This window comes from Dipodomys ordii, unplaced genomic scaffold (genome assembly GCF_000151885.1).
Source record: "Dipodomys ordii isolate 6190 unplaced genomic scaffold, Dord_2.0 Scaffold10, whole genome shotgun sequence".
NCBI lineage: Eukaryota > Metazoa > Chordata > Mammalia > Rodentia > Heteromyidae > Dipodomys > Dipodomys ordii.
Genome location: NW_012267226.1, coordinates 10,454,917 through 10,479,298, shown reverse-complemented (window position 1 = coordinate 10,479,298; position 24,382 = coordinate 10,454,917). Strand labels below are relative to the sequence as shown.

Here is a 24,382-nt window from a genome sequence, read left to right as displayed (position 1 = left end):
GGTTAGCCTCCATTATGAGTGCCACCATATCCCAGTGCCTCTAGTCTTTTGTGTTTTTTTTTTTTTTTTTGGTCGGTCGTGGGGCTTGAACTCTGGGCCTGGGCGCTGTCCCTCAGCTCTTCAGCTCAAAGCGAGCGCTCTACCACTTAAGCTACCGCGCCACTTCCGGTTTTCTGGTGGTTTATTGGAGATAGGAGTCTCACGGTCTTTCCTGCCCGGGCTGGCTTTGAACCGTGATCCTCAGATCTCAGCCTCCTGAGTAGCTAGGATTACAGGCGTGAGCCACCAGCGCCCGGCTCTAGTCTTTTGATGGTACCGGTACCATAGAGAACTATTTCCTGCTAGTTATGGGGATGAGTTGAAAAAGATCTCAGTATTTCTTCAGCTTGGAACTGAAGAGCAAATGCTTTATTTGAACTCACTTTTCCAAGTTTTAGAAAGGATGGATACTAGTTATCTAATTAGCCACATATTAACACCCTCCCGCTCCCCCACCCCCACACCCCCGTACTGGGTCTCATGAGCTTGCTATTCAAGTGCTCTGCTATTGAGATACAACCCAGCCCTTTTATGTTTTGTGACAAGGTTTAAGTAAGTTGTCAAGCTAGTCTCCGACTTGTTTTCTTGCCTCAGCCTTCCAAGTAGCTGGGGATTACAGGCATGAGCCAGAAAAGAGTCTCAGGCTTTCCTGCCCGGACTGGCTTTGAACCTTTGTCAGCTCTCAACCTATGCGTAGCTAGGATGTCAGGCGTGAGCTCCCGGCCGCTCAGCTCTGGCAGAGCAGGGCGGGGCAGCCCCTTGGTCCACTGCTGGGTGTCCAGCCATGCAGTGCCGGTTCTTCCAGCACGCCCCTAACAACCCTTTGAGGCCTAGGCACGCTTCCTCAGAGCCACGGATTACTTAAGGCAAATGCCTCGTGAAATTTGCTAGGGATCGCTTTATAGCAATTATCGGAGCATACGTTTTTGTTTGATTTTAAGGCTTTTCTTGAGCAAGTTAGGCAAATCCTGAGCAAACTGGGACTAGGAAGTGTATGGGTTCTCACTGAGAACAGGCAGGGCACCCTTTCCTCCTCCCCTTTAAGCTTTTATCAGGTCCGTGTACCTTAAAAACTGGCCCACCAGCAGTCTCCAGTACCCGCAGTTACGGATTTGGACGTTGGTCAGTTTCTCCGAGTAAGTTCCGCTTCTGGTCACGTGTCTAGGGCAAACTGGCCCCGCCTCCCCACGCGTCTCCTTCCGGTCCGCAGACGGACACGTCACTCCTCAGCGCTCAACCGAACTCCTCTCAGCACGTTCTTTCCGCGCTCTTCACTCTCATGCACCCACCTATGACAGCTCGGTGAGAGCTCTAAGTCCCGCTTCTAACTCTTTAGTGATAGCTGTATCGCCCAATTAAGAAGTGGGAGCGCGGCTGGGTCCACGCCTCCCGACTTGACAGACAGCACTGTAATCCTATCGCCCTCCGGAGACGTCGTCTTGGCTCAGAGTCAACCAATGTGAAGCGACCTGGGAGGTGGGACCCGGCCGTTGCCAGGGTTGGGTGCGCCATCTGAACGGATGGCCAAGCGAGAGCAGCGGATTCTGAAGGAACCGCGGCCAGGTGAGAAGGCCGTAGGGTAAAACTTGAGAATTAGCGCCGGGTGCAGTTCATGCGTGTAGCGGGTGTGAACGAAGTGCAGGAAGCAGGTTCTGAGAGGGGGTGGGGAGCAGAGCTTGGGGCTTTGCCCTGGAGGGGGGCGTGGGGTGTGGTGTGGGGACCCCCCCCCCCCGGAATGGAAGGCAGGCTGGGAGGGTCGGCGGAGCGGTGCAGGGAGCGGCGTGGGGACGGGGCGTGGGGTCGAAGGGGGCCCGGGACCAGTTCGGAGGGGAAGCCACGTCGGATGCCGAGGTCGGGTTGGAGGGGGAGGTCCCGCGGCGGGTGGGGTCCGAGTGGTAAGCCCTGGGGCGGGACCTGAGGCGGGAGCCGAAGTAGTGGGGTGGGGGAGCCCAGTGGAACCGGGTGAAAATAATGTGGGAGAACTGGGCGGCCTCGGAAGCCAGAGCTAGCCAGGGGGACAGGGCACAGCTGATACGGAAAAGCAGATGCTGAACTTCTTTTTTTTTCGTGTGTGTGTGTGTGTGCGCAGGTACTGGGGTTGTGTGTGTGTGTGTGTGTGTGTGTGTGTGCAGGTACTGGGGTTTGAACTCCGGTCCTGTGTGTGTGTGTGTGCAGGTACTGGCTCTGTCTCTGAGCTTCTTCATTCAAGGCTGACGCTCTCCCACTCGAGCCACAACTTCACTTCCCGTTTCTTGGTGGTTGAGTAGGGATAAAAGGTCTCACTGGATCCTAACAGGCTTTGAACCTGGGTCCTGGGATCTCAGCCTTGTGAGTAGCTAGGATTTACAGGTGCAAGCATCGACTTGATGCTGGTGTTTTAAAGAAAATGGTCTTTGCCCTTCTTTGCCTTGGAGACGTGAGAAAACGACCCGAGACCCCAAAACTCAATCAGATTATATTACCACCTCCTTTACTCAGGTTTCAAGTCGAGATCCCTCCCACGTATTTTCTCTACTTACTCTTCAAGTGTGGTGTGGATTATATCAAACTCAGTGGTGTTAGATTTGTTTCCGTTTCAGTCATTCTAGAAAAAAGAGCTGCAAACCTGAGACAGGACTGGCTTCTTGGCTTCTCAGGTCTTAAATGCAAGATAGGCTTCCCTTTGGGATTGTAATTAGACACACACATCTAAAAAGGTCCTTCTGGGCCAGTTAGACTTTGTGGTGTTGGTGTGAGGAATATATGATGCTTCAACCCTTCCACCTAGTTCAGTGTGACTTTTTCCCCCCTCTTTTCAATAAAAGTAGATAACTGGCTCTTTTAATTTGCTTCTGTATAGTTTTGAGTAATTTTAACATAACTTTTTTTTATTTTTTTATTCCTTCCTCTTTCACCAACAGCTGCTGTGGTAAATTGGTACATGCAACTATTCATCAAATGAACCCCATTCAGAACAGTGCACAAACTGCTTCCCTGGACATTTTAATCCAGTTTTTTTCCTCTGACCTTTTTTCTTCTTCAGTAGGAAACATTTTCTTTTCCCTTTAGATTATCATCTGGTGCTGTGAACTGTCTCTGTGTCATGGAATCATTTAAGTCAGCAGGGTTCATTATGAAGATGGGATGCCCTGAAATCTGCTTGAAAGGGCAATAGATCTGAGCAGTAGTTATAGTGTGAATTATGGCATTCAAAGTACAGTGGTCTCTGAATCTTTCTTCATGAGTGCTCCATTGCACCTGAATTGGTGATTGCTCATGCAGTTTACTTCATAAAATCTCCGTTGGAATTTGGAACAGAAAGAAGCTTATAGGCAGTCAGTTGAAACTTCAGTTTAGAGCTGGAAATTATGCGGATGCAGTCATGATTTCTATTTTTCCTCTTTCTATTTTCACTTCTGTACTTAATGTTCATTCCCTACTTGTTTTTATACATTCTTGGATTTCTCCAAGCTCTTTCTTTCTTCATTTCATTAACATTTTTTTTGTTGTTGTTTGCCATCTTACTGATTTTTGCATGTCTTCCCTCCACCATGTTTTTTTGCTTTTATGTTTCTGCTTTATTCCTATTGTACAATAATTTGCTGGTTGTTTTTGTACTTAGTTGTGAAGGAATGAATGGGAAATAGAATTAAAAATTTTGTTTTTTAAAATGTGGTACTGGGAGGTGGAACTAAATGCTTCTTGTATACTAAACAAGTGCTTTACTGCTAAGCTCTATTGCCATGTCCCCTGTTTTGTGCCAGTACTAAGGCTTGAACTCATGGCCTTGAACTCTCACTTTGCTTCTTTTCTTTTTGCTAGAGCTCCATGCTTGAACCACACCTCCAATTTCAGCTTTTTGCTGGTTAATTGTATTAAAGTGTCTTGGATTTGTCTGCCTGGGCTGGCTTTTGTACCTGTTTCTTCATTTCTCAGCCTCCTGAGCCACTGGCATCTTGACTTCTTCAGCCCCTTTGTAAAATTTCTATTTTGAGTCATGGTCTTACCAAGATGACCAGGCTGACCTAGAATTTGTAATCCTCCTGCATTAGTCTCCCAGGTACTGGGTTACATCATGGTAACCAGTTTGGTATTAACTTTGGTTATGCTGTTTTAGATCTACCTTGTAGACATGATTGTCTGCTTCCTTGCTTTACCTCAGGCAAAGCTTGGGTCTTGGTATTACCCTAGTGTTTTCATTAACTCATGTATATTAAGATTCTTTCTCATCATAAAAGATTGAAGTTGCCAGGCACCGGTGGCTTAGGCCTGTAATCCTAGCTACTCAGGAGGCTGAGATCTGAGGATCACGGTTCAAAGCCAGCCCGGGCATGGAAGTCCGTGAGACTCCTATCTCCACAAAACCACTAGAAAACTGGAAGTGGCACTGTGGCTCCAGTGGTAGAGTGCTTGCCTTGAGCTGAAGAGCTGAGGGACAGTGCCCAAGCCCAGAGTTCAAGCCCCACGACTGACAAAAAAAAAAAGAATAAAGAAAAAGAAAGATTGAAGTTAAGTAAATTGAGGGTATTCAATAACATATGGTCTTGACTTTTGTGTTTTAGTTATTTAAGTATTATCTGGTGCAACCCGTTGATGTCAAGATGACTAAACTTGGATTTTTACGGTTGTCCTATGAGAAGCAGGACACACTTCTAAAACTTCTCATTCTGTCGATGGCTGCTGTGTTATGTGAGTATTCACATGGACCTCTTCCTCTGGGGAAGGAAAGAAAAAACCTTGAAAAGAATTGAAAATGCTTTTCTTAAAATGCCTTGTTTTGGCAGGTTGCTATTCTTCACTGTAGTTTTGTGAAAGCAAAATAAAAGACACAAAAGCATGTAAAAATCAAGGCTGGTCAGAAAATGGGAAGTGTACCATACCAGTTCTGTTTTCCTCATAGGGCCAAAAGAGAAATGAGGACCATTGGATACTAAATTTTATAAACTTAGTACTTATCTCAGTGACTTTTTTTTTAACCTTAGTATTTTTGAAAATCTCTTGAGAATTTGCTATTTTTTTGTTTTGTTTTTAGATTTTCTAGCTCTTCATGAGTTTGACATGCCTTTTAGTTTGGTCTGAGAGTATGGTTAATTTGTATATGGTCCATCTATGTAAAAGATAATCTAAGCTCAATATAGTGTAAGTAAATGTAAGTAAATATAGTTCTGTGTATGTGCTGTTTAGTTGGAAATATAGATGCCAGAGTGTGACTTTGTTTCCAGTATGTTAGGGAGCTAGATAAAGATTTTATTCAGTATTTCCTAGATCCCTGTGTTGGAGAATTCATTTTCTCTATAAGGCTATTTACTGTTCTTCTTCTTCTTTCATGGCACATTATCACTAAAATATTTGTTCTCTGGTTTTTGTAGCTTTCTCCACTCGTCTCTTTGCTGTCCTGAGATTTGAAAGTGTTATCCATGAGTTTGATCCGTGAGTATCTTTGCTTGAACTAGTATTAGAGTAAGCTCACCTTATTTCTGGATTTATTTCATGTGTCTTTGAGCAAATGCAGTTTTAAAAAAAGCTTTGCTATGGGGCTGGGAAGGTGGCTCAGTGGTAGAGCGCTTGCCTTGCATGCATGAGGCCCTGGGTTCGATTCTTCAGCACCACCTAAGCAAAAAGAAAAAAGCTGGAAGTGGTGCTGTGGCTCAAATGGTAGAGCACTAGCCTTGAGCTGAAGAGCTGAGGGACAGCGCCCAGGCCCAGAGTTCAGGCCCCACGACCCGACCCCCCCCCAAAAAAAAAAAAAAAAAGCTTTGCTATTTTTTTTGCTATTGCATGTGTGTGCTGGTATGGGGCTTGAACTCAGGGTATGGAGACCGTCCTGGAGGTCTTTTGCTCAGGGTTAGTGCTTTACCACTTGAGCTGGAAGCTCCACTTCTGGTATTTTGTGGTTAATGAGGATAGGAGACTCATGGACTTTTCTTCCCTAAACTGGCTTCGAACTGTGCCTCCTCAGTAGTTAGGATTACAGGCATGAGCCACCAGTGCCTGGCTTTGTTTAAAAAAATTATTATTACTATTATTAAAGTAGTTGTTCAAATGAGTTAACAATTCCATAAGAAAAAATAGTTTCTCAAGAATATTTTTTAAAACTCAGTTGATGTAAACAAACTCTTAGTTCTGTTATCAATTTTAAATTGTATGTCTTCTGCTGAGTGTTCTTTGTCCTTAATTTTGTGAAACTATACCTTCCCCAAATAAACTGCTTCCTAAAAATCAAGGTGAAAGTTAGGATAATCTTCCCGAGCCAAGCACATAATGTGTTTTACGAGACAAAGTGAATGTTTTAGGTTTGCTGAAAGGCTGAATGATTTCAGTGGAAGTTGAAGTTGGGTAGTGGTATAGGAAAAAGGAATCAAACATCTGTAGTACAGTATTGAATTCTACATAGCCTGAGCATTCAAAGTTCTTACCTTAGTAGCAGTCTCCTTGGAACTGGATGCCCCTGGGTACCAAGGATTTGCTGTATTTTCCTTTGGGAGTTATTCAAGTTCATGGGTTTCAGATGCAATTTCCAGTCAATTCTCAGTGATAATGTCTTTTCAGTACATTATGAAAGCCCTTTGAGATTTCCAAAGGAGATGATGATATCCTCTTTGGTAGAATTGAACAGATGAGTCCTGTGAACTCAGAAGATGTGATGAATATTGTTGTTATGCCTGCCTATCACTTAAATTCTGGCTAGACTAAGAGAAGTCTGGCTTCTCTTTGGTCAAGAGTAATGTTGCAGATTGAGGGAAAAAGGAGTATATTTAGGGCTCTAAAGGGAATTACAGTGTCATGAACTAGAGATTAGGACTTTAAAAAATTTGATTTAATCATTTATTTAATAGAAATTTAGCTTATTAAATCCTAAGGTGGTGTGAAATACTAAAACTAAGAGAGCTGGGTGTGGTAGTATGCTCCTGTACTACCAGCATTGCAGAATTGGAGTCAGGAGGATTGTGGAGATTAACTATGGCTAAGTAGTGAAACCTTGTTATAAATAAGGGAAAAAAAAAACTAGTTTGGTTAAGGATTTTATTAGATTAAAAATGATACAGACCCTCAGTATTAATAACTAACATTTACTAAGCATTCAGTTTGTTCCAAGCACTGTTTTACAGATGACTTCTAAATCCTTGCAGCAACTGTGTGAGATGTATTTACTGTTACCTCTTTTTGCTAATGAAGAGATTCAGGAGTTGTTATATACATTCCAAGATTGGAACATAATGTTGTCTTAACTTCAGGGCTGATTTTGCTATATTATATTGCCTAAAGTTGAGGCTTAGGAAGAGTTTGAGGAGGTGTTTTTGTTTTTGTTTTTGTCTTTACGGGTCATAGGGCTTGAACTCTGGGCCTGGGCGCTGTCCATCAGCTCTTCAGCTCAAGGCCAGAGCTCTACCACTGGAGCCACAGCACCACTTCTGTTTTTTTTATGGTGGTTTATTGGAGATAAGAGTCTCACAGACTTTTTCTGCCTGGGCTGGCTTTGAACTGCAATCCTCAGATCTCAGCCTCCTGAGTAGCTAGGATTACAGGCATATATTACAGGTATATATAAGTTATAGGAGGATGATGATAGAATTTCATTTTGACATTTCTAGTCATAAATACAATGTGTTCTACTCAATCAGTCTCAAGTTATCACTCCTCCTTTCCCAGAATCAGATTATTATTCTATGTCTTTTTTTTGTTTTTGATCGTCCTATAGTTTGAATTTAAGGGTTTGTTCTTGCTAGGCAGGCATTCTAACACTTGAGCTATGACTATGACTCTTTATGCTTACTTTTTCACATAGGGTCTTGCATTTCTTTTGTCTGGTTGGCCTGGACCTAGGTCTTCCTATGTATTTCTCCCGGGTAGCTGAGGTAACAGGCTTGAATCATGTAGCATTTTGTTGTTGTTGTGTTGGAGTCTTGTAACTATGTCTCAGCTGATTTTGAATATGATCCTCCCAATCTCTGTCTCCACAATAGCTGGGATTACAGGTGTGAGCCACTGCATCTAGCCTATTTACTACAAAAGTAGCCTATTTGATTTTGTACATTTGCACTTAGAAATATAAAAGGTTTATTTAGCTTAAATTTTTTATTATAAAGGTGATTTATGGAGGGGTTACAGTTAGCTATTTTAAAAAAGCATAGTTGGGTGGATGTGTGGCTCAAGTATTAAAGTGCTTGCCTAGCTAGCAAGTGTGAGGTTCTAAGTTCAAATCCCAGTAGTACAAACAAAAAAACCTGTATATTTGTAGAGCATTTGCTGAAAAGTTTAAGATAAGCAACTAATATGTTAATGTATTGCTATGTAGATATGTGTGCATCTGTGCACGCATACAGGTCTTGGGCTTGAACTCAGGGTTTAGGTGATGTTACTGTTACTGAGATTCTTTTCCTCAAGGCTAGCCATCTACCACTTGAGCTACAGCACCACTTCTAGCTTTTTCTGAGTGGTTTATTAGAGATAATGAGTCTCACAGACTTTGCTGCTTGTTCTGGCTTCAAACAGTGATCTTCAGATCTCAGCCTCCTGAATAGCTATGATTATAGGCATGAGCCACTAATGCTTGGCTTTATGAACATATTTTAAGTTATTCTTTTTTTTTTTTTTTTTTTGGTCATGGGGCTTGAACTCTGGCCCTGGGCGCTGTCCCTCAGCTCTTCAGCTCAAGGCGAGTGCTGTACCACTTAAGCCACAGGGCCACTTCCTTACGTACATATTTTAAAGGATTTTGAGGTATTACACAAATTCTTTTCTTCCCTCCCTTCTTCCTTTCCTCCCTTTCTCTCCTTTCCTTTCTCTTCCCTACTTCTTTTCTGCTTTCTTACCATTCTGTCTCTCCTTTGCTTATCTATATCTCTTCTTCCCTTTTTCATTGAACCAATGGCTTCATGCATACTGTGGCAAGTGCACTACCATTTGATCCACAATCCCAACCTCCCCCCCCCTTTTATTTTTGATCAGACTCTTTAGGAATTCTTTCTTAGACTTTAGATAGAGAAATACTGAGATGAATGGTTAGCAAAACCAAAGGTATCTGTTGTGTAATCATAGATCTGGAAGGGACCATAGAGATTATGTGACTTGTCTTCCTTTTGCAGAATAGGAAATGGGCCCCAAAGCATAAACCCAGTCAGACCTTCCTTTGTTTCTCTCACTGTGCCTTGTACTGGTAGGACACATTCTTTCACATGTTGATTGCCCTTTTTCCTCATTCCTTCTGTCTCTCTGACAGTTCTCAAAATAACACTCATCTGTGATGAGTTGAGATTGCTGCCATCTGCTGCTTCTCTTTACTTAGGCTACCAAAACTTGACTGACCAAGGAGAAAATAGGGTTAGGGAGGCAGGCAGGGAGGATGGTTAGTTATGAATAGCTGAGTTGATTAAACCATCGTAGTTTGACACCCATTTATTTAATGCTTTATTTTTGCCTCTGACCCCACCCCTCCACACCCCATTTCTTTTTAAATGAGAAACCAAAAAGGACTTATATTGCTTATATCTAGAACAATAGCTCTAAGCATTTCATGTCAAGTATTTTTTGTGTAATCTATAATTTTATGCTACAATGTAGGTGGATTATTTGAAATAATAGGAGCAGGCCTTGTTAAAAGTTTTAAGACTCACTAAGTTTTTGTTACAGTGTGGGTTGAAATTTTTTCCATTCTGCATATGGTTTTATACCAGTATTGTGAAGATGTTCAGTACTTAGTGTAATCCATGTGTTCTTGTATGTAGTACAGAATTTAAAAAAGAATGTGTTTCTGTCACTTGAAGAGATCCAAAATCCACTAGAGTCTACATTTCAGTGTCTTATCTTTTGATTCTTTGAATTTTTTTTATTGGTTCTTTTTCCTGCCACATCCCAGCCTGGTCAAATATTATACTTAAATGCTTTCTGGCAATATTAAGATGTTGCTCACTTCCTTATGAGAAGAACAATGTGTTCATTGAGACAGACACAAAGTAGAAATAAGTAGGAGATTAATGTTAATGTCCTAACCAAAGAGATAATTTTTGGTGCCAAATGTACTTTTATTCAAGTAATGGTAAGTTTCTCAATGAGGAGCAATATTCTCTACACATTAGTAAAAGTAAATAGGAAGAAGAGGAGACAGTTTCTTTTTTTCTTCCTCTAGGTATTTTAATTACCGGACTACTCGGTTCCTGGCTGAGGAGGGGTTTTACAAATTCCATAACTGGTTTGATGACAGGGCCTGGTATCCATTGGGACGAATTATTGGAGGAACAATATATCCAGGTGAGGAGAAAAAGATTAAGAAAAAGTAAATATAGTATTTAAATGATACAGACTAGTTTATTTTTAATAGTTTCATTTTGTAACACTAGTAATTTTATCCTGATTATAGATTTCCAAAGAATATGTTATGGACTGGAGAGTGGGTGGTTTTTCATGTATTCTGGACTTACGATTAAATTTGCAGGAGAGATGATTAGAAGACTACTGACTACATTTGTTGTGTTAGTATTTTTCTGGTCATTTGTCAAGACCTTGTAGTCACTCTTATCAATATTTGGATTGGCCCTTTATCTCAAGTTCTTCATCTTACTGGGACAATCTAATGCCTTTCTTCTTCCTATTGTAGGCCTAATGATCACGTCTGCTGCAATCTACCATGTGCTCCATTTTTTCCACATCACTATTGACATCCGGAATGTGTGTGTGTTCCTGGCTCCTCTTTTCTCCTCCTTTACCACCATTGTCACATACCACCTTACCAAAGAACTCAAGGTGAAGTCTTTGGGGTGACAAGAAGCTTGGGAATGTGTCATTGAACTTTGCTAGTAGATGCTGGAGGATGGGGGACTGAGAAGCTTAGAAGGGCAGGGAGACAGGCTAATGACAGCACCTATTGGGCTGAATTAATTCTGCATTCTCCACTTAGAAGGTATGCTTTTTTTTTTTTTTAATCATTAGCCACTGTTTTCCTTTATGAAAGGCATTTGGAAATAAAATGTTAATTTCTTTATAAAGAAAAAAACATTTAAAATTAAAAATAAGAGGTTTAGATTTTGAAGCCCTCACTATATAAGTAAAAGGGGAAAAACCCTGTATGAAGCTTTCCAAAGTGGTTAGTTATTTCTACAGAAAAGAATCACAATTATGTGGGGGTTTTTTTGTTGTTGTTTTTGTCATAAGGCTTGAACTTTGGGCCTGGGCACTGCCCCTCAGCTCTTCAGCTCAAGGCCAGTGCTCTACTACTTGAGCCATAACACCACTTCCGGTTTTCTGGTGGTTAATTGGACGTAAGAGTGTTACTGACTTTCCTGCCCCAGCTGGCTTTGAACCGTGATCCTCAGATCTCAGCTTCCTGGATAGCTAGGATTACAGGTGTGAGCCACTGGTGCTGGCTATCTCTTCTTTTTTTTTTTTTTTCTTGGAACTCTGGGCCTGGGCGCTGTCCCTCAGCTCTTCAGCTCAAGACTAGCGCTCTACCACTTGAGCCACAGCGCCACTTCTGACTTTTTTCTTTTTGCTTATGTGGTGCTGAGGAATCGAACTCAGGGCCTCATGCATGCAAGGCAAGCGCTCTACCACTGAGCCACCTTCCCAGCCCCTCTATTCATTTTTTTATAAACATTTATTCAGAATTCCTAAGCCACTTAGTGTAATCTACTTGACAATGCTTTTTCCCACCCAGGTTTCAGCTTTGCTGATCCTGGTTTCCTGAAGTCTATTTTGATCTTTGGCTATAGTGTTAGGGAAATACAGGAGACAAGACCAACTAGTAGGAGTGTTTAGGAAATTTGTTTAATTTGGAAAATTTTTTATCCTTTTGCTGCTCTTGTCCTAAATTTAACTCTTATCAGTAGACAAGTCTTTGTGTGTGTATGTGAGGTAGAGTGGGCAGAGTCTCATTATGCAGCCTAGTTGGTCTGTCACTTGCCATAAAGCCCTGGTTGGCCTCAGCCTACCAAGTGCCTACCTAATAAGTCTGGGTTATATTTTGTTTCTTTGCTGAGCTCAAAGATGACTTAAGCTCTTAGCATATTCAGTCCAAGTGAAATAGAGTCTTGCTTTATATCCCTTGAACTCAAGGGATATATGTTTTTGAACTTAAAATCTTCCTACCTTCGCCTCTTGAGTACTGCCATTACAGGCTTTTGCTACTATGCCCAGCTGTCTTTTTTAGCTTTTTAACTTAGATACTAATTACCTTCTTCCTTTGATATGTTGCATTTTTAGAGGCTTTGCTGGTGACTGATGTTTGTGTGCTGTACATTAGTGTTAAAGGGAAGGACTGATAAGCCTGGGGATTTTTGCAGACAACCCATTCTGGGGCAAACTGATATTTTCAGCTGTGTTTGTGTGTGTGTGTGTGTGTATGTGTCTGTCTGTCTGTCTGCATGTATCTCTGTATCTGTGTGTCTCTTTGTTTCAGATAGGATCTTAGGATGTAGTTCAGCTTGGCTTTGAGTTTATGCATTAGCCTGCTAAGATTGTGGGCATATACCCCCATTCCCATAAGTTCAACATTATTAGTCTGTCTCAAGTGTGCGAGTACTCAGTTTAAATTTAGTGATCGAGTGTCATGATGGGAGCGCGATTGTGAAATTTCCAGCTTTTTTTTTTTTTTGTCTGTCATGGGGCTTGAACTCTGGGCTTGGGCGCTGTCCCTGTGCTCTTCAGCTCAAGGCAAGTGCTCTACTGCTTGAGCCACAGCACCACTTTTGGTTTACTGGTGGTTTTTTGGAGATAAGAGTTTCACAGATTTTCCTGCCCGGGCTGGCTTTGAAGGGTGATCCTCAGATCTCAGTCTTCTCAGTAGCTAGGATTACAGGCCTGAGCCACCAGTGCCATGCTCCAGCATTTTTTTCTGTGAGCATTTCTTGCATCTACTTGGGAAGTTGTTGGACTTCCTCTGGGCCCATTATTAAATAGACTAGGAGTAAACAGATTGAGCTAGGAGGTATTCATTCTGTTCTTTGAGAAGTGTGTTGGAGTTAACTCATTAGTATTTCTCTTTTCTTACAGGATGCAGGGGCTGGGCTTCTTGCTGCCGCCATGATTGCTGTAGTTCCTGGCTATATTTCTCGATCTGTAGCTGGATCATATGATAATGAAGGTAAGATTTTAATTGCTGAAGGAAATCTGTTTATTATCTAACAGAACTTCATAAAGTGCAGTAGTATCTGGCAATAATAATAATCCTTAGCAATAATAAAAATGGTATCTGATGAGTAGACTAGAAATGGGCAGGAAAAGTTCTCAGAGAACTTCTGTTCGCCTTCTGTCATTTCTTCTAAAAAGGTAGTGAGAATTTTATGTGTTTGCTAATACTGGATGACACTTGAACTTGAGCCTTTGCTCTTAGCTTTTTCACTGAACGCTGGATCTCTGACACTTGAGCCACACTTCACTTTTGACCTTTTGCTGGATAATTGGTGATGAATCTCCCAGATTTGTCTGCCTGGGCTGGCTTTGAACTGTGATCCTCAGATCTCAGACTTCTGAGTAGTGCCACTAGTGCTCTAGTACCTATCTGTGAGAACTTTCCTTAAAAGCTTTTATTTCATCTCTAGAGTTATGAGTAAGGCTCATCATTTGCTTTATTTTCCTATATAAGGGATTTGGGTGTAGTTTAAATGGTAGAGTGCCTTATTAGCAAGCACAAGGCACTGAGTATAAATACTATTACTCTCAAAATATAAAACTATAAAAGAAAAATTTCCTAAATAAGGAATATAAATACCTTTAAAGTTATTACTTTTATTGATATTTTTATATTTCACTTATTTTGTGGTACTGGGGCTTGATCTTAACCTTGAACTTCTAAACAGGTGCTCTACTCTTGAGTCCTCTTTTTTTTCCTGATTAGTGGTACTGTACCATTTGAGCCACATCTCCAGTTCTGTGTTTTTTGCTTGTTAATTGGAGATAAGAATCCTGAGGATTTTTCTGTCTGGACGGGCTTCAAAACTGTGATTGTCAAATTTTAGCTTTCTGAGTAGGTAGGATCATAGATGTGAGCCACTGCTAACCTGCAGTTTAGTTATTTTTTTTCTTTTAGTTAAATTTTTATCATCTTTAAGTAGTATATAAAGGGATTGCCAGTCAACAAATCCGTTTGTAAGTGCAGTGTACCCTGAAGTTTAGTTATTTTAAGTAGGTAGGTTTATATTACTGATATGGCTGGCCTTGGCCTGATATCCTATTACCCTACTCCTGTGTAGCTGAGACCACAGGTGTGCTCTATAATTAATATCCAATTGGTTGAGATGGGATCTGGCTAAATTTTTGTCTGGGTTTCCCTTGAAATTGGGTCCTCCCAGTCTTTTCCCCCAAGCCACTATGCTTTATTTTCAGTTCAACGTATATTTGTGAATATTATTGAGAAAAATACCATAGATAATAAAATTATTTTGGTTCATAATTAAGAAGTTGAAGGGATAGCTAGTAAATACAATTTACATTGCATATATTCTATTATATATAAAGTATATATATATAAAAGTAGACTTTATAAAGGTAGTTCCAAAGTTGTGTATCTGTAATCTCAGAATCTTGGAGGATAGTCAGAAGGACGATAATTTCAAGGCCAGTATGGGACAAAGATGTCCCAATTCACCTACCACTTCCTGGTAAAAACAAAGAAATCCCCCCCCCCCCCAAACAACCCTTCCCTTCCTCCAGTAAAAGGCAGCTATTGCTGTGTTATCATGATAGAATTGTCATCAGAGTACTTTGGAAATACAGGATAAGGAGAGCAGTTTTGATCAAGGAAGGCATTTTGGAAGTGGTTGAGTTGAGGTGGGTCCTAGGTTTGGAACATCACTAGGTAACTATTTAAGAAGAGTAACAACCAGCGACTATGGGCCAGCTTTTGTTAACATCTATAGGTGAGATGGTACCCGATAGTGTGTGATATACATAGGACTTAGCAGGAAATCTAATGCCTGGAAATGATCATGGCTGGCTGAATGCTTATTACTGCATGCTACGTAGTGTTCTAACTGCTTCATGTAAACTAATTACAGTTGTCTCCGCAGTGGTTTTATGAAGCAGTACTGTTAGACCTTCCACAGGAAACTGAGACAATGGGTTGTAAAATTACACTTTTACTGGATAGTAGAGCTGAGATACATATCCAGGCAGTCTGTTCCAGAATAGTGTTATTAACCATTATACAGCATAGTCTCTTAATTTTTGGTGTTTTTTTTTTTTTCTCCCTGGCAGGGATTGCCATCTTTTGTATGCTACTCACCTATTACATGTGGATAAAGGCAGTGAAGACTGGTTCCATCTACTGGGCTGCCAAGTGTGCCCTTGCATATTTCTACATGGTAACTATATTTGTGTGTGCATTCCCTCCCTTCCCCAAGTCCTTTTAAAAATTTTTTTCCTGGAGCCCAAGATCTCATGTATGTTAGGCAATTAATTTGCCACTAAATATTATATATATATATACACACACACACACACACAAACACACACACACACACACACACACGCATAATATATGATTTTTTTTTTCTTTCCCTCATAGGTCTCTTCATGGGGAGGTTATGTGTTCCTGATAAACTTGATCCCTCTCCATGTCCTGGTGCTTATGCTAACAGGCCGTTTCTCCCATCGTATCTATGTGGCCTACTGCACTGTTTACTGCCTGGGCACCATTCTTTCCATGCAGATCTCCTTTGTGGGTTTTCAGGTGAGCCCTAGACTGACTAGTGTTTTCCGTTTCTGCTCTGACTAGTTTAATTTATCTTAGATTCTGTTTAGAAGAATGACTCAAGTCTTTGATCCTGGACTGCTTATGTCAACAAAAACAGCAATAGAATCATTGGTTGTTAAAACCTGCTTCGGGGACATGTTATTATTTGCTTGAAGATGTTTGAATTTATGCCTCTTACCTAAAAGGTTATAGGGATGGGGAGGATGTTTTCGTGGGATGTGGTGGCACACACTTCTTGTCCCTGTTACTCAGGAGTTGTTATTGAGCTGAGTTGATAATTTAACAAAATTATATTTTACAAAAATTATTATAATTTCTAGTCCTTTTCAATGCTAAGGATGCCATTTAATGACAGTTAATCCTGATTTTCTTTTCTTTTTTTTTATGGTGGGTCGTGGGGCTTGAACTCTGGGCCTGGGTGCTGTCCCTGTTCTCTTCAGCTCAAGGCAAGCGCTCTACCGCTTGAGCCACAGCACCACTTCCAGTTTTCTGTGTGTTTTATTGGAGATAAGAGTCTCACGGATTTTACTGCCCAGGCTGGCTTTGAACCATGATCCTCAGATCTCAGCCTCCTGAGTAGCTAGGATTACAGACTTGAGCCACCAGTGCCCGGCTAATCCTGATTTTCTTAGTGGGGCCTCTTGTGGAAGTTCTTCAGGAATCAGAGCACAAATCTTTTAAGCAGACAACTGTTAAGTCAGAATCATGGTGTGTTTGATATCTCATTTAAAAATTCTAATGAAAGAATATTCAGAGATTCTACTGTATATAATTATTTCTTTGCTGTTTGTGTGTAATTGCTGTTAACCACCGGGAAATGTGAAGAGTAAAAATATTTCATAGTTCTTAAAGAAGTTAGTCTTAGCTGGGTGCCAGTGGCTCATACCTATAATCCTAGCTACTCAGGAGGCTGAGATCTGAGGATTATGGTTCAGTCATGGAGCAGGAAAAGTCTGTGAGACTCTTATCTCCAATAACCTACCAGAAAACTGGAAGTGGCACTGTGGCTTAAGTGGTAAAGTGCTAGCTTTGAGCTAAAGAGTTGAGGGACAGCGCCCAGGCCCAGAGTTCAAGCCCCACAACTGACAAAAAAAGAAAAGAAAAGAAAATATATACAACTGTCTGTAACCTCTCTTATAGGATAGTGGTTTGCAAAGTAGTTTACAGACATGCATTGTCTGGGAACTTGTTAGAAATAGAGATTGTAGATCCCTTTCACAGAGCTACCCAGTCAGAAACCTGGGCAGTGGCCTTAGTAACCTGTTGTAACACTCCCAGTTCCAGTGACAATTCCCACTGGAGATGGAGAATATCTGGTTGAAGTGCTGGAAGAGATCCAAAGTGCTATGACACATGGAGTAGTGAATGGTCTATCAGATTGTGCTTCAGTAATAAGAATTCAGTGTATGGACTTTGGTGGAAATTGTAGTCTACGCTAATGAATAACCTGACCGAAAGGCAAAGATATAATGATTATGGTGGCATATGATATGCTTTAGGGGGGACTCTAGGTATTCTGTATTCGTCCTGAAGGAGCTCAGAGCTCATGTGGCATCTTGGTGTGAACTAGATCAGGATAATTCAGGTCTGAGATAGACTCATTGTAGTTTATTTCTTGAAGTGTTGCCATACATAATGCATTTTTTCCCCTCTACAGCCTGTCCTTTCATCAGAGCACATGGCAGCCTTTGGAGTCTTTGGTCTCTGTCAGATCCATGCTTTTGTGGATTACCTGCGTAGCAAGTTGAATCCACAGCAATTTGAAGTTCTTTTCAGGAGTGTTATCTCTTTGGTAGGCTTTGTCCTACTGACTGTAGGAGCTCTCCTGATGCTGACAGGTAGAGAATGATCACAGCTTTTAGTATTAAATACAAACTGGATATTGATGTAGAATAAATTCAAGAAGGGGGTGGGGGGGGGCGAAGAGGGGGAGATGGGAGGGCAGGGATGGTAAGGGGAAACAAAGGAGGAGGCAACAATGCTTGATAAGAAATGTACTCATTACCTTGCTCGTGTAATTGTAACCCCTCTGTAGGGTATTTTCACAATAAAAAAACTTATTATTAATTTAAAAACTAAAAGGGGGACAGGAAGGTGGCTCAGTAGTAGAGTGCTTGCCTTCATGCATGAAGCCCTGGGTTCAAGTCCTCAGCACCACATGAACAGAAAAGGCTGGAAGTGAGGCTTTGGCTCAAGTGGTAGAGCGCTAGCCTTAAGCTGAAGAGCTGAGGGACAGCATCCAGGCCCAGAGCTCAAGCCCCACGACAGATTAAAAAAAATAAATAAAAATAAATAAATTCAACAAGTCAAGATATATCCTGGCCACAGGAAATTCTGTGTTTTCCTTCAATTTCTCTTTTTATTTCAATTGCTGAAATCCTTTTTTTTTTGGTGGGGGGGTCCGGTCGTGGGGCCTGAACTCTGGGCCTGGGCACTGTCCTTCAGCTCTTCAGCTCAAGGCTAGCGCTCCACCACTTGAGCTATAGCGCCACTTCTGGCTTTTTTTCTTATGTGGTCTGGGGAATCGAACCCAGGGCCTCATGCATGGAAGGCAAGCGCTTTACCACTGAGCCATCTTCCCAGCCCCTGAAATCCTTCTTGTAAAAATATACTTAATTGGCTTGTCAACCCAGGATTTAAATTCAATATAACAATGTATATTAGAGCTGTTCTTAAATCATACCCAGTGAAATGTCTGTCTCACCTTGATAATTTTATTTTTTCCCTTTCCTACATACTGGATTATAGAAATCCTAAATTCCTTGTTGTACAGTATGTCACTGCAGTGGTTTAATTCTGGAGGAACTAGATCATGGTTGTTTATAGTTTGGCCTGGGTGCCACATTTTCCTTCTCCATTTTACTTACTTCCTCTTCTCAAAGGTTAATCTGGTTTTGTGTAGAAATGATGTATTGCTTAATTTAGAGCAAGTCTAGAGGATGTACTTCACTTAATGTCTAAAATTGGCCTTTATTTTATGAAATTAGGCCTAAAGCCCTTCCAGAAAAATTTTCGGCCTCTATTTTGAGTGTATATACATTCCAGTTCTTCTCTGGCTATTGACAAAAGTACTCCCATGTTTAAAAGGGAAGGAGTGAATCTAAGAATTGCTGCTATTGAAGCAAACGGGTTCTTTTGATTTCTGGGAATCTTACTAAAATGGACTGTTGTGATTAGTTAAGATAATATGCTTGTATTGGAAATATGTGTGAAATATATATTGTCTCTTGGTTGCCAGGAAAAATATCTCCCTGGACGGGGCGTTTCTACTCACTGCTGGATCCTTCTTATGCTAAGAACAACATCCCCATCATTGCTTCTGTGTCTGAGCATCAGCCCACAACCTGGTCCTCCTATTATTTTGATCTGCAGCTCCTTGTCTTCATGTTTCCAGGTCTGTTTCCCTTACATTCTGAAGAGGCCTCCTATGTAAGAGTCACCCTTTGATTCCACACATATCAACTACCGTCATCCTTGTTTTTGTTTGCTTGCTCTTGCTGTGCAGAACAGAAGGTGGCTAAGCATATTTTTTTTTGTTTGAAGCAGTATAGAAGTTGAAGTTACAGATGCTAGCAATCTTAGTACTTCAATTTTCGCTTTACTTACGTTTATAAGTTAAAATGTAAGTTTTTTAAAATTTATTTTTATTTATTTATTTTGTTGATCGTGGGGCCTGAACTCTGGGTCTGGGTGCTGTCCCTCAGTTCTTTAGTTCAAGGCTAACACTCTACCACTTGAGCCACAGTGCCACTTCGGGCTTTTTCTGCTTATGAGGTGCTGAGGACTCGAACCCAGGGCCTTATGCGTGCAAGGCAAGCACTCTGCCACTGAGCCAAATTTCTAGCCCTTAAATTCCAGTTTTTTTTTTTTTTTTTTTTTTTAAGTACTTGTGCTGTACTCCCCTCCTTTGCCCCATTTCTTCTTTTGGCAGTATTGAAGTTTCATAATGGCATGCTGAGAGTGAAGCTTCTTCATTGTCTTCTGATTAGTCTAGCTAATACCCTAGAATTTGCCAGTGTAAGCGACATTTTTCTTTTATAACTTGTAGATTTATTTTAATTATTTATTTTGTTTTGGATTTTGAGTGCTGTTCCTCAGCTCTTCAGCTCAAGGCTAGCACTCTATCACTTGAGCGACAGTACCACTTCTGGTTTTCTGACTGGTTTATTGGAGATGAGAGTCTCACGGACTTTCCTGCCTTGACTGACTTGAACTGTGATCCTCAGAGCTCAGCCTCTTGAGTAGCTAAAATTACAGGCATGAGCCACCGGCGCCCCGTGCAAGATTTATTTTTATTGTGAAAGTAATTGCATATTATGAAAATAACAAAAGCTCAGTAAAATGAAAAAGATAAAAGGTACAGAAATTTTCACCACCTATCTTTAGCCATTGTTAACTTTTTTCCCCCCCTCAGTCGTGCAGTGTGAACTGAGAGCCTGGGCACTGTCCCTGAGCTTGTTTTGCTCAAGGCTAGTGCTCTACCACTTGAGCCACAATACTACTTCTGGCTTTTTCTGTTTATGTGGTACTGAGGAATTGAACCCAGGACTTCATGCATGCTAGGGAAGCACTCTACCACTAAGCCACATTCCGAGCCCCTTATTACAATTCTTTACACACAGGGGAAAAAAGTATATGCCTGAATCATGTAAAACAAGTAAGTGGATGATGTGGCTTAGTGGTGGAATGCTCACCTAGCATGCATGAAGCCCTGAGTTTGATTCCTTAGTACCACAGAAAAAAATTACTCATACTGAGAAAAAGCTGGAAGTGGCACTGTGGCTCAAGTGGTAAGGTGCTAGTCTTGAGCAAAAGAACCTCAGGGACAGTACCCAGGCCCTGAGTTCAAGCTCCAGGACTGACCCCCCCCCAAAAAAAACAACAGAATTTTAGTAGGGCTGGGATTGTAGCTTGATGGTAAGAGTGCTGGACTAGCATGCATTATGGCTGAGTTCATTCCTCAGCACTGTTAAAAAGAAAAAAAAAGAGAACAAGCTGGGTGTCTGTGGCTCACGCTTGTAATACTAGCTACTTAAGAGGCTGAGATCTGAGGATCACAGTTCAAAGCCAGCCTGGGCAGGAAAGTCTGTGAGACTCTGATCTCCAGTAGACCACCAGAAAACCAGAAGTGGCGCTATGGCTCAAGTGGTAGAGCACTAGCCTTGAACTGAAGAACTGAGGGACAGCGCCCAGGCCCATGACCAACCAAAAAAAAAAAAGAAAGAAAAAAAATTATCTGTTATTTAATATTTTATAGGAATATTTAAGATAGATTATTCAATCTTTCTTTGTTGTAGACATGTATAAAGAATGCAAGTAGTTTGTAACCTCATGCAGCAATATTTTAGTTAATATATTAAATTGAAAACATGTTATAATTAATGAGCTCCTTAGCTGGACATTTAGGTTGTTTTAGTATAAAGAACAGTGCAGTAAGCATTTTTGCACATTGCTTTGATTGTTGTTTTAGGATAAATTTCCTGATGTGGAATTGTTGAGTTAAATATGTGAAGTCATCCAGTCATACAAAGAAGAGGCTCCTTTGAGGTTACAAGGGTCTACTGGGCTCTGCTGCTTACTCTCCTTTCCTCTTTTGTAGTTGGCCTGTATTACTGCTTTAGCAACTTGTCTGATGCCCGGATTTTTATCATCATGTACGGTGTGACCAGCATGTACTTTTCAGCTGTAATGGTGAGAAATGTTCTCAGACCTAGCAAAACTTTCCACCCCTTACTCTGAGGTGCTTTTTTATTTGTTTCTGCCCAGAAGGATGATTACATAGGTATTTCCCCATGAGTACTTAAGATTTGTAAAGCTGCTTGCTGCTGTTTTCTGTGTTGATACTGGGGCTTGAACTCAGGGCTTATGCTTTTGATATTTTTGATGATGGCTGGTGCTCTATCACTTGAGCTATTCCTCAGCCTCTGGCTTTTTGTTGGTTAATTGGAGCTAAGAGGCTCTGCTCCGACTGGCTTTGTACTGTGATTTTAAAATCTCAGCCTTGTGAGTAACTAGGATTATAGGTGTGAGCCACTGGTACCTGGTGAGAATCATAACTTAAAGTCAACCTAAGGAAAAAGGGGTTGAAGGCATGCTTCAGTGCCATGACTTCCTGCCTAGCAAGCACTAGGTTCTTGAGTTCAACATCTAGTTCTTGCCAGTACTCCTAGAGGAAGAGGTGATTTTTAATATTTTTGTTGGAGGCCTAAGAGTAGATTGCTAGATTGTTAAGCGAGGAGGGACTTTATATAATGCAGCAAGATAGTCTTATTATTTTGATAGTCATATTATTTTGATTCTAAGCCACATAGAAATAGGACTGGGAAGGTGGCTCAGTGGTAGAGTGCTTGCCTTGCGTGTATGAGGTTTGCTTCCTCAGTACTACATCAGCAGAAAAAGCTGTGGCTCAATGTGGTAGAGTGCTAGCCTTGAGATGAATTGCTGAGGGGCAGCACCCAGGCCCAGAGTTTAGGCCCCATGACCAACAAAAGAGAAGAAATACATTATAGTCAGGTAGGTTAGAATACTCCTGTAATCCCTAATCCCAGCATTTTGGTGGTAGAGGTAAGGAGATCTCCAGTTTAAGGTTAGCTTGGACCACATATGAAAATTTTTTATCTCACTAGCGATTCCTCCTTCCCACAAATATAAACATGATATATATGTACATGTGCACATACATGCATATACATATATTAATAAACTTTATTTTGAGACAGTATCACTTTATACCCCAGGGCAGCCTCTCTATATAAATACATTCAGCTCAGTTTTCACATCTTTCTGCTTCAGCCTCCCATGTGCTAAGATTACAGGCATGTGCCACCACACATGGCCAAGAAATAATACTTTGTATCATTATTCTGGACACATGTATATAAGTATACATTTAGATCACAACAGACTTTAAGAGATATATGCTGTTATAGCCATACTAAATATTTTCTACCATCATAGACAAATCACGTTTGAAACACTAACTTGACATCATAGTCCATTGATAAATGTGTAATTTGTTGAACAGTGATCATCATTATTGTCTCTTTTAGGTGCGTTTAATGCTAGTGTTGGCACCTGTTATGTGCATTCTTTCTGGTATTGGAGTCTCCCAGGTACTTTCCACATATATGAAGAATCTGGACATAAGTCGCCCAGACAAGAAGAGCAAGAAGCAACAGGATTCTACTTACCCCATTAAGAATGAAGTGAGAACTACGCAACACTTAACAAGCTTTGGAAACTGTGTGAATGTGTGAGCATGTGTGCATATATGTTTAGTGTGGGGGTTGTAAAATAGAGCACTGTCATAGGTGGTTATTGGTGTTAACTGATATAGTCTCTGGCTGACTGTGTTTCATTCAATTTGTGGTATTGACTCTTCTATATTGTATAAATTTAGTGTGGTTTACTGCACAATTCTTCCTTTTTTAGGTGGCAAGTGGGATGATACTGGTCATGGCTTTCTTTCTCATCACCTACACTTTCCATTCAACCTGGGTGACCAGTGAGGCCTACTCTTCTCCCTCCATTGTACTGTCTGCCCGTGGTGGGGATGGCAGTAGGATCATTTTTGATGACTTCCGAGAAGCGTATTACTGGCTTCGTCACAATACTCCAGAGGTGAAATTTGGGAGTAGAGGGTTTGTGGGTAGGAGTGAAAAGAGAGGCATTTGATATGCTAGTGAATCATGTAGTTTTCAGATGGGTAAGAAAATTGAGATTTTATTTTCTTATTATTTGGTAGTACTGTGTGTAGTATTTGGTAGTAAGAAAATTGAGATTTTACTTATTATTTGGTAGTACTGTGTGTGTGTGTATGTAATTTGTTACTATGATTTTGAACTCAGTGCCTTAATATTCACTAGGCAGATACTACTATTCTACCTGCACCCTTAGTCTGAGAAATTGGTTTTTAGGCACTTAGTTTTGAATAAGCCTTAAAGAACCAGCTTTCAATTTTGAGATTTCTTCAATAGCAATTCTTACTGAAGTAAGTATTTAGACATTTGCATTGGTAATGATCGTTTTCATCTGAAACCATCTCAGTTATAAAAGAAGAAAAAGTTGGGCTGGGAAGGTGGCTCAGTGGTAGAGCGCTTGCCTTGCATGCCTGAGGCTCTGGGTTCGATTACTCAGCACCACATAAGCAAAAAGAAAAAAGCCGGAAGTGGCACTGTGGCTCAAGTGGTAGAATGCTAGCCTTGAGCTGAAGAGCTGAGGAACAGCGCCCAGGTCCACAATTCAGGCCCCATGACCAGACCCCCCAAAAAAGAAAAAAGAAGAAAAAGTTACAAATAAATAGTATATAGGCTGGGAATATGATTTAGTGGTAGAGTGCTAGCCTAGCATGCATGAAGCCCTGGGTTATATTCCTCAGTACCACATAAACAATAAAGGCCAGAAATGGCGCTGTTGCTCAAGTGGTAGAGTGTAGCTTTGAGCAAAATAAGCTCAGGGACAGTAAGCTCAGGCCCTAAGGTCAAGCCCCAGGACTGGCAAAAACAATAAAATGAGGGGGCTGGGAAGATGGCTCAGTGGTAGAGCGCTTGCCTTGCATGCCTGAGGCCCTGGGTTCGATTACTCAGCACCACATAAGCAAAAAGAAAAAAGCCGGAAGTGGCATTGTGGCTCAAGTGGTAGAGTGCTAGCCTTGAGCTGAAGAGCTGAGGGACAGCGCCC

The 24,382-nt window shown here is 41.1% G+C and overlaps 1 protein-coding gene across 1 annotated transcript; it reads left to right on the top strand.

Annotated features, from left to right (window-relative positions):
* Positions 1 to 1,522: 1,522 nt before the first annotated feature.
* On the top strand, positions 1,523 to 23,395 carry Stt3a (STT3A, subunit of the oligosaccharyltransferase complex (catalytic)). Its single transcript, XM_013009783.1, has 13 exons — positions 1,523 to 1,602; positions 4,581 to 4,707; positions 5,388 to 5,448; positions 10,145 to 10,266; positions 10,613 to 10,758; positions 13,003 to 13,093; positions 15,205 to 15,311; positions 15,515 to 15,679; positions 17,361 to 17,541; positions 18,942 to 19,097; positions 21,303 to 21,394; positions 22,753 to 22,908; positions 23,135 to 23,395. Exons 2-13 carry the CDS (start codon positions 4,620 to 4,622, stop codon positions 23,375 to 23,377), a joined length of 1,608 nt encoding a protein of 535 aa, XP_012865237.1. The 5' UTR covers positions 1,523 to 1,602; positions 4,581 to 4,619; the 3' UTR covers positions 23,378 to 23,395.
* Positions 23,396 to 24,382: the final 987 nt, after the last annotated feature.

What these genes read in the sequence shown, in the direction of transcription:
- Stt3a (XM_013009783.1), top strand. Translation starts at nt 4,620, where the DNA reads ATGACTAAACTTGGATTTTTACGGTTGTCCTATGAGAAGCAGGACACA. An exon ending in AGCTCTCCTGATGCTGACAG is followed by an intron (nt 17,542 to 18,941) that starts GTAGAGAATGAT and finishes CTTGGTTGCCAG; the next exon opens with GAAAAATATCTCCCTGGACG. An exon ending in CTTACCCCATTAAGAATGAA is followed by an intron (nt 22,909 to 23,134) that starts GTGAGAACTACG and finishes TTCCTTTTTTAG; the next exon opens with GTGGCAAGTGGGATGATACT.